Consider the following 10,599-nt stretch of genomic DNA (forward strand, 5'->3'; position numbering starts at 1 on the left):
AGATATATATATATATATATATATATATATATATATATATATATATATATATATATATATTTATTTATATAGACACACACACACACACACAGAGAATATTGCAGAATAGTGTACCAACAATCCAACTCTTGTTACAATGGACTGGTTTGATTACATGCAAGTTGTAAAAATAGTTGATACTATTTACCACAAAAATACAAAAAAAATGGTCACTATTTTCTGCAGATATAAGAACAACTACACAATGTTCATTTCCATGCATTCTTTAGATTCAAGCATGCTTTCCCACTCAGATCGAAAGTCAGGGTAGTTTGCATATGTTGAGGGAAGTTCTAACATGGGTCCACAAGTGTGGACACTGGGAAGTCTTCCTTTTCCATGACGTACAATAAACTGAACATCAATCTTATTGACACAAATTACATCTGATCCAGTCAGAAACCTGAGTAACTTTCTCAACTGCCATTTATTTCTTCCCCGAATAAATCTATGAAGAAATCCAACAGAAGTGTTTTCTTCCTTTGTTCTTGGTGAAGCATGGAGCAGCTCTATTACTTTTGGGATGGTTGGGTTTAGTCTCCCATACAGGGTTATGATTGATTCAGTATCTGGAAAATCAATCTGCCAAACACCTTCACCAACACCACTAATAGCATCCAGGGCATATTTAGATTCTTGGATTAATACTTTGTGTGCAATTTGTATAATTGTTGATGCCATCTCAGTCAGTTCTGGGATTTTATGACACTGAAAGCAGTCAAGCAGACAAAGTAGCTCATCTTGGTCATACTGTGTTCCTGTTAGAACAGCCTCAATAACATCCTTTTCTGACTGTGAAATATACAAGAGGAAAGATTCTTTCAATAACTGTGGAGTGACGGAATTTTCCCCATGTACTACTCAAATAAAAAAAGCTGGAGCCAAGCTTATTGGATAGTATTTGTGTTCCTTGTATCCCTTGATCAAAATTCTACCTACAGCCTCCCATTCTTCTTGGCCATAATCCTGAGTTAAAACAGGTATGCGATAAACCTCACCATCTGCATTTCTCAGGAAAAATGATTCCCAAAATGCTGCATAGGCATCCCTTGATACTCCATCTGCATCATCCCCACACTCATTTACAAACTTGAATTTTAATGTTGTATTCAAAATATCAGATGCTTTGAAATATTGCAACGTTTCCTCCTGTAAATTGGAGCGGTGCAGCATAATGGTCATAACACTTTTGTAGTCTGATGATGGAGCTTGTGACAGATCAATGGCTGGCTGAAACTGCTCTTGGGAATAAACTGCTGTCATCAGAAACTCATGCGAATCAAGTGTTAACTCACACGCTTCATGATTAGGACTGTTCGAAGGCAAATTATCATTGGAGCCAAAAGAATGAATGCTGTTTACTTCGAAGCAATCCCCATGACATGTGTTGTCAGAAGCAGTGTTTGATTCTTCAAAACCAATCATATTTTCAGCTTGGTTACTATCAGTTATCTGTAGTTCATTGGTAGACACAGAAGTTATTGCAATTGTACCGCCTTCTGCTTGAACCTGAGGAGACTGTAGACCCAAATCGGACTCGTTTGGATGTATAGTCTGGGCAGAAATTTCTGGTTCTGTATTAGTTCCTCTTTCTTTGCTGTTCTTACCATTCGAACTTCTTGTGTGTGCTGTTGTTACAACATAAAGCCTAAGAGTCTTCAGTTTTGTGGATTCATATATATCCTTCAAAGTCAGTTCATCAGACAATTTTTCATGAGTTTGATCAGCAAGATAGAAATTAAAGTCATCAACTTTTCCTTTCTTTGATATTCAGTTGCATCAAGTTGGACTTTAACAGTTCTTGTTCCGCCACCATATGCTGACCTAACCTGCTTCGGACCACTAACACCATAAGTATTTAACCAGCCAATTTCCACTTTTCTTAGGATTTTTTGTGCGTTTTTGTTACCAGCCTGAGGTGTTGCTCTCCTGAAATGCTCCTCTTTGTTCCCTGTTGCTCATAATTTCTCCAGTAATCTATCTCTCAGAGATCTTTATCTATCACTGGGAAAGCTTGCAGTCTCTTCAAGAGCTCCTTGTTGTTTGGCATAAGCTATTGTTGCTAAGCAATCTCCATATCTTGGCACATATTTCTGTAGCTGTTCTACATCCATCATGGAAATCACATTTGCATCTATCTGAAATAAAAGAACAGGACTAATGAAAATATGAATTACAATATGCCTGTCTTAAGGGTCAGTAGCCATATGGTAAATTTAAAATTCAACCCCATCTGTACTGCCATCCATTTTCCTGTCACTTTGTAATGTAGTATAGCTCCACCTGCACCAATGAAGACATGGATTTGAAACCTTAGGTTCGTATAGAGTGGTCTGTAGTTGTTCAAAAGGCTGAGAATATTGATATGACTTGCACATATATCCCATCTGAGCTGGAGGCATGAGTGAGTTTTAGCTCCTCTTCACTAAATCCTGAACAGGTTATTTTTTTTTATTTGCAATAATAGATATAAAAGGTGCATATGTGTATATATATATATATATATATATATATATATATATATATATATATATATATATATGAGACACATGCACACATACTTAAAGAGCATAAGAAGATTGGTTATCTAATACAGTCAACATAGCCTTTGTCCTCAACTGTTTATTTACTCCCTTGTGAGTTTCTCACTCAGTAGTTTCTTATGTGCATACTTCCATAACTGTTCATACTGTTGATTTTAATCAAGAAATAGTTATTTTCTCTGGTATACCTTGAAAGTTATGGTACAGACAATTTGGCACATAGCTTCAGAGCACATTGAGTTCCCCTCAAGGATGGCCTAAATCAGAAGATATTCCCAAAACATAGTACCAAGTTTGATAGTGTGTTTCACAGGTTATTTCTTGTGAAAGGGTACAAGCTATAAAAATAACCAAAGGGTAGACTTTAAAGTTTAACAACTGTAAAGATAAATTTCTTATCTGCAATGAACACACAGATATGTAAAGTGTCACCTCATTGCATGTCCTCATCCACATTGCAGTAACTTCCCTTTAGTAAGTCTGTTTACCATATAAACATTAAAAAAGGGCTTTTCAACCCTTGATGACACTCTCCAGATTTTAGGCACCACTGTGAACTAGCATGTGTTGTTGTTGTTGTTGTTGTTGCGGGGTTTAACGTCATTTTTCAGCATACGACAGGCTATACATGGCGGCCAGTATTAATGGTGGAGGAAGAACCCGGGAAAAATAAACTAACGTGTAAAAATCTATCAAGTTCCATCAGTTATAGCAACAAATGTACAATAATGAGTGGTTATACATAACAAAAAGGAAAATAATTATGGTTTGATGCCCATGTCTCGCTATAATAGTGGATATTTCAACATCATGTCTTTTGAATGAAACAATATGGGCAAGTAATAACTTAATGAAATGAATCCTGTTTCACCTACTCATCCCGACTCATAAAATAACTCACACAAAGCAGTGTATGATGATGAACTGGTAGTGTTACTGGTCTAAGATGGTACATTAACACAGCATCAAATGTGACCAATCACAATTCACTAATATGTGTACATGTACCTCTGTGTGCCACACACAGCCTGGATATGAATGTGCTACCTACAGAACTAGGACCATAGGAAATGTTCACCCATGCATCAAAACATATAATGATCTTCAGCAACCCCCGGTCTCTATCATTGAGAAACTGACAGTGAGTAAAAGGACACAACTCAAAGCCATGTTTCACTGGGGGTCATTTCTAAATCAGTGGTTGAAGAAATGCTTTAAAATGGAGACTTTTACCCATACAAGTCATCCTAAATGCTTTTCGTGTGCTAGTTTAAGTCATCCATACGATCTCAAAATTACATGACTACATGCTTAAACATGATGAAGATCAATTTTTCAGTACATCCCTAACACTACTTGCTTCTTGTGTAGCAAACAGTGTCCTTTACAAACTTGTCCGTACGATATACTAATAATATTTAAATGCTGTAACTACACAATCTATACATGCCAGAATTATTTTTCTTATGTATTAATATCCTTCATCTTCATTTAAATCATAGTGACCAGTCACAACTTCCAAGTTATGTTTGGCCAATGCCACACTAAAATCAAAATCACAAAGATTGGAAAAGGACAGAAAAAAATGCGACAGTTATATTTTCATAGAAGTGATTTCAAATGTTTTTTTTCTTCAGATGGGTCACCAAATAAGTCTATGATATCCATAGTTTATTTGACATTTTTTAAGACGTTGGTAACCCCTGGTTGAGCTGACTCAGATAATGTATCAATCTGATATAAAACTGTCATTTTGAAATACAGCAATCTATAGACTGAACAGACCAATAAATTCTGTTACTGAAGAGATTGTTCATAAACTGTTTGTGCTTTTCAGGTTATGTGTTCCACTTTTAATTAATGCATTCTCTAAAAACAAAAACATCAGAAAAAATAAACTTAACAAGCTTTTCTATCTTGTGTTATGGTATAATAAACAGATTGTTTTACACTGGTACCATTGTCTTCAAGTGAAAAAATGTTAATAAAATTATGACTTCTATTTATTAGAAATTGTTTGAGTAAATTTACCCCATCTTCTTTCATCCTTGTGATGGCATCTTCACTGATCTTTCTGTGTCTCAGAAATTCCTCCATTCTGTAGTAGACAAATTAACACATTTCTTAAATAATGGAATATTATTAAAATAGCTATTATAGAAGATAAAAGACAATATGTGTTATATTTACATAATACAAATAATCAATTGAGGAAAGCACTTTCCCCCAAAGTGTTCCTTATCAAATAGTGCTGTCTGAAGTATCTGAACCAAGCCTTCCAATTTACACATTGTTTATACAATATATGGCACATTTAGGCCACCTTACTCTCCAATCTGTAAACAAGTTAAAAGCAAATGATGGTATGACTAGATTGCAAATGTTTGTTTTGTCTAAATGATGCAGTACTTCTTAAGGTGCATATATCAATAACATCACTATATATCAAGTCATATCCTACATACATATATCATGTTACATCCTATATACATATATCATGTTACATCACTCTATAGTAATAGTGTCTAAGAAACTGTTCCCAGTGCAAAAAGGTAATTTAAATGCAGATCTCTGGTGTGTTAAATATAGGTCACAGTGACATCATTTGGACTGATGGGTGAAGTACATCTTAAGTAACTATATACAAAGTTCCATGAATATGCAGGGAACAGTACATGAGAAACAGCTCAAGATATGAAAAGTCAACAATTAAACAAGAGGCCCTAATGGACTGATATCACATACTTGGATTACACAGATTAACAGCTGACCATTTTACTAAACAGGTTTTTTTCTTTCTCTTTGTTTTAATGTTACTTTTAACACATTCTTGCCTATATTATGCCAAGAAAACCGGAGCTAAGTGCCTTTCCCATGGACACACTGAGGCAATCAACTTGGGCTGGTGGATTTTTCCAAGTAGTATTGGAAGAACACATCCTATGTAAACAATTTTTGTATGTTCCAAACTTGATACCATTGGAGTTTACCAATTTTACTTTATCCTGATAACATTTCCTTTTAAACATAAATCATAATTAATATTCACAGTCTCTTGCACTTCAGAAATATTTAAGCTTAAGATGGAGAAAATCCTAATTGAAATTTGGTCTCTGGAGCGTTAATAAACTTCTCAAATATCATTTTATTATTATGCATTGATCATGCTAATAACCAGACTCATGCAAAATTTGTATGATATAAGACTGTTTGGCAAGTTTGATTAAAACCTGATCAAAAATAGTTGTTACATTAGTTGTTACATTATTGACATCAGCTGCATTATCACACCATTAATGAGCATGCTTTTCTCTCAAAATCATACTCAACCAAGATCTTGATGAGAGAAGGCCTGATTGCCAACTGTCGTCAAACTCCAATCATAAATAGACAGTTGCAACATCACATCATGCATATACATAGGTGTTTCTAAATAGAAGTCATCCAACACTTTGATGATATTAGCCTATTCCCAAAATAATTCACATCTGTGCATTTCTCACATGAAGACTGGTACCAAATTCAAGGTAAAAAGAGCTCAACTAATTTGAAAATTTTGATTTATCATTGATATTTAGCATATGTGACCAATTTACTGAATCCTTTTAAAAACAATTTTAAATTGCTCTCAATTTGTTTGATATTATTAAGTTTAACAAAATTAGGTTTTCATAAAATATGTGGCTTTTCAAAACTGGTGTATAATATTTAAAGAGTAGTTTCAACTCAGTGTTTTCACAAAAATAGCAGTGCTAGGTTAAAGTGAATTGATTAATGCTCAAATTTTTGGGTATTTTTCATCACAACACAGGAACTGTTATGACATTTTTATTAATTTAAAAAATAAATGTATTCATGAATAAATGTTGCGTTTATAACCGTGGGTTATAATACATAAGGAATTGTTACCACTTATACAATTGCACAAGATTTCCATTGACTTTTATGTCCATATACTTTTTAAAATGCTTATCTGATATTCACAGGTGAAAAATGCTCATGTTCATTCTTTTTCTGAAAGAAAATTAAACAATTGTTAAAAAATGAATGTTTCTTTGATAGTGAAATTTCAATTGCAAAGCATTACTAGGAAATATGGGCCAGTACAGTTGGAACAGTGAATTTCCCATAGACCTTATTCAATACAAAATGTAAATACATTTTTCATCAAGAGGTAATGTGTTGTTTCTCTATGAACGTTACAATTTTACCTTGACCTTTCATAGAAATTTACCATTAGAATTGCCATGTTTTAATACACAGGATAATTCAATTTATCAAGCTGTTTAATTTCTATAGTATCTGTAGAAATATATATTACCAGATAAATCTACTGGACTTTTTGAAAACTGAACAAACATTTGGCAAAAGAGTCAGATGGATCTACAAAAGCCCATTATTATGAAACCATGAAGTACATCCTTAAAATCCCCTTCAAACACCACAAGGCAATGGTAGAACATGAACTACTAAAAACAAGTTAACCATGCCAGGAATCATGAGGAAATGCATGTTGAAAATCACTCACCTCTTTGTTTATTTGAAACAGTCAAAGAGACCCCCAGAAAAATGTTTCCTTTTGCACTGGTTTTAAAATTAGGGTAGCTGGGTATGTATATTTAAAAAGAATTCTTTTCACTAAACGTTATATATTATAATGTAATGATTAGTATATATAATGTACTAAGCACTTAAAATACTGGACTAAACCAGCTCAATTTGATGCACAAAACAATTTCAGAAATTATTTTTTAATTTTTTTTTCGTTCCTTCTTTTAACGGGGTGGGGGATGGGGGGTGCTAGGTTCGTCACCAAAAAACAGGGATGGTCGGCCGACCAGAAATGCACACGTTTTTTCTTGCATAATATGTACAATGCTAAAATACACTGACAACAACAAGAACTAAAACAACCACTATTATTATAGCTTGACAAACATGCAATGTCATGGTTGGGATTTTTAATGTACATAGCAATGTTACAAATAACTGGGGCCCTGAGTGGCCGAGTGGTCTAAAGCGCCAACTGTTACGGATCACTGCCATCTCACCTGTCTGCATGGGTTCGAGTCACGGGTTCGGCCTATGTTGGTATGTGAGAAAGCTTGCCAGTAGCTTCTCGTGGCTCGGTGGTTCTTTCCGGGGTTTTCCCCTGTTCTTCCTCCACCATTAATACTGACCACCATGTATAGCCTATCTTGTTCTGAAAAATGGTGTTACCCTAACAACAACAACAAATAACTAAAACTGGACCCAAATGAAACATCTGAAAGAAAAAAGCCAGAAAAATTGCTCAGATTTACTTGTATGTTCTTACAAGAGTGTTAGTGAATGAAAGTCCTGTGTGTGGTATACATTACTAAGAATAGCATGCACTATGCAACTGTTTAATGATTCAACGGCATGTGTGTGGTACACAATGCTAAGAAATGCATGCACTATGCAACTGTTTAATGATACATGAGTGTGGTATATGTTACTAAGAAAGCATGTACTGTGCAACTGTTGGGTGGCTGATTCGTATTTAATCGTATCATGTGAATGAAGACAAAATACTGACTACTAATCATTTAGAGATAGACATGGAGTGTGAGGCACCCCCATTAAAAAATTATCCGTTTGAAATAAAGTCAGGCCAAAACATTGTCAAGCGTTCAAGAGTATTCACCCACCCTATACAGAGTTTGCATGCTACTACACCACAACAACAGTTTATGTTTATTTATTGTTACATCTAAGTCTTACATAGAACTAAGCCTACACCTAACTCACCTTCGTATCTTTCACATAAATGACAAGACGATGGCACAACACCTTTTACTGCAAAATGTATCTCCACGTTAAGAGACCTCAACAATACAAAGGGCGATAATCGACATATACATTAATTTTTCAAATTTAAGTTACATATATGATTCCCAAGAACGAAATAGTATTTCGAAATAACGAAATAGTATTTCGTTTAAACGAAATACTATTTCGAAATAACGAATTACTATTTCGAAATAACGAAATAGTATTTCGTTTAAACGAAATACTATTTCGAAATAACGAAATAATATTTCGAAATAACGATATAGTATTTCGTTTAAACGAAATAGTATTTCGAAATAACGAAATATATTTCGATTAAACGAAATAAAAAATATGTGCATCCATGTCACTTAAGGGGCTCCGTACGCTCCCCTGTTGTATTGCTACTTATTAATAAATATTCACTTTACTGTACCCGAACAATCTTCGTCGAAACGGGAGTTTTTTCCCCTTGGCAACTCTTGACATCACTACTTTTTCTGTTACACAAAGAATCGCTTAATATTTACCTTTTTGTTTGTTTGTTTGTTTGTTTTTGTTGTTCTATAAATTTAAAATAGATATTATGTGAAGTCTTAATGTGTTATTGGAGAGCCTTGGGGTGTCCTCGGGTGTCTTGGGGGTGTCTTGGGGTGTTTAGTGAGACCCGTTCAGTCAACATTTCAGGATGACCGGTGGGGAATCAAACATATATTAGCACACACAAGAATACAAGGAACACACATCAATGTATCGATTTGCCATCCTTGAAATTCGTCTACTTCGTGCAAGCCCGTCGTACTGGTTCGTGTTCCAAAACAAACTGTCGCATGGAATTTAGGGTTCGATGTCCACTACGTCATAATCTTCAACAATGTGCTGAAATTCTTCACGGTCCAAGTATTTACCGCAAACCACCACAAACCTATCGCAAACAACCACAAACCTATCGCAAACAACCACAAACCTATCGCAAACCACCACAAACCTATCGCAAACAACCACAAACCTATCGCAAACAACCACAAACCTATCGCAAACCACCACAAACCTATCGCAAACAACCACAAACCTATCGCAAACAACCACAAACCTATCGCAAACCACCACAAACCTATCGCAAACAACCACAAACCTATCGCAAACAACCACAAACCTATCGCAAACCACCACAAACCTATCGCAAACCTATCGCAAACCACCTTTATAAACATATTAACTCAATTTTACTTTTATCTCATAAAATGTGGGTGGAGGAGTTAAATATACAATAAAGTATTTGATGTTATTCAAATGCACTAAAATAAATCTGAAAATCTCAAATGAATATGAAGATGTGCATCCTCCAGTTTCCAGTGTCATTTACAGACATGGGCCATTGGGTAGCAGTTTATTCACAACAGCTAGATGGTGTTTTTTTTTTTTTTATTCCAACGATATGTCAATCAGCCGTACGTGAGAACAAATCCCAAAACGATGGATAAAATGTCAAATAGACTGCTCTACTCAAAACCTAGGAAAGGTTATTACAAATAAAAACGAGACGACTTTTTAAATGGACCACGGAACTTCCAGCAAGTAAGGAACAAAAAGTATCGAGAAGAATGTTAAAGAAAATAGCAAAACCAAAACCCAGAAAATATTGCCGATGAGATGCTAAAGGTAATTGGTATGTGTCGGAAACCTACGTTTGCAAAGTGAATAATACAAGGCAAAAAAGTGCCATCCATCATATTATATACCGACAACCAAATAACAGACTTACATTTTTTTGAGAAAACAAAAACACGGGACAAACAATCTCGCAACAGTTTAATACAGAAAACAGAGTACCATAAGGAAAGACACCAATGAACATCCCACTTTGTCGGGTACGTGCTTTTGTACAAAGACGCAATTTATGAGACATACAGAAATGTACTATGTCAAATTACAGTCAAACTCGAGAACAGTAGTGTCGCAATAAGACAACAAAGCAGGTGTCATTTTGTACAGAGAAAGAACCTACCCTGACTAAATGTGTATCTGGTGCAATGTACAGAGCACATACAAAATTAAAAAATTAAAATTCCAACTCCAAAGAAAAGTTGGTGTGACTGGTAAATCTGAAGAGAACAGTCATAGGCAAAATATTTGGCTACGCCGGGTTGGTTAATGCGGACAACCCCGTCATCTTTGAGGTAGACTCTTGGAAATGAAGCAACGTCTTCGTAAATACCCTCTC

General features: G+C 35.0%; 1 protein-coding gene and 1 long non-coding RNA gene across 2 annotated transcripts; both read right to left on the reverse strand.

The window, feature by feature from the left end:
- Positions 1-1,464, reverse strand: LOC149795891 (uncharacterized). The gene is made up of 2 exons (XM_089963881.1): positions 1,038-1,464; positions 1-896 (listed from the first exon to the last, which is right to left on the reverse strand). The coding sequence occupies exons 1-2, from the start codon at positions 1,462-1,464 to the stop codon at positions 238-240; spliced, it is 1,086 nt and encodes a 361-aa protein (XP_089820007.1). The 3' UTR covers positions 1-237.
- Positions 1,465-1,790: 326 nt separating this feature from the next.
- LOC149795892 (uncharacterized) lies at positions 1,791-8,516 on the reverse strand. The gene is made up of 3 exons (XR_016422442.1): positions 8,355-8,516; positions 4,614-4,680; positions 1,791-2,177 (listed from the first exon to the last, which is right to left on the reverse strand). It is a non-coding gene; the product is annotated as an uncharacterized LOC149795892 (long non-coding RNA).
- Positions 8,517-10,599: the final 2,083 nt, after the last annotated feature.

The sequence above is a fragment of the Sinohyriopsis cumingii genome, chromosome 7 (assembly GCF_028554795.1).
Source record: "Sinohyriopsis cumingii isolate HCF-2022 chromosome 7, ASM2855479v2, whole genome shotgun sequence".
NCBI classification, from domain to species: domain Eukaryota; kingdom Metazoa; phylum Mollusca; class Bivalvia; order Unionida; family Unionidae; genus Sinohyriopsis; species Sinohyriopsis cumingii.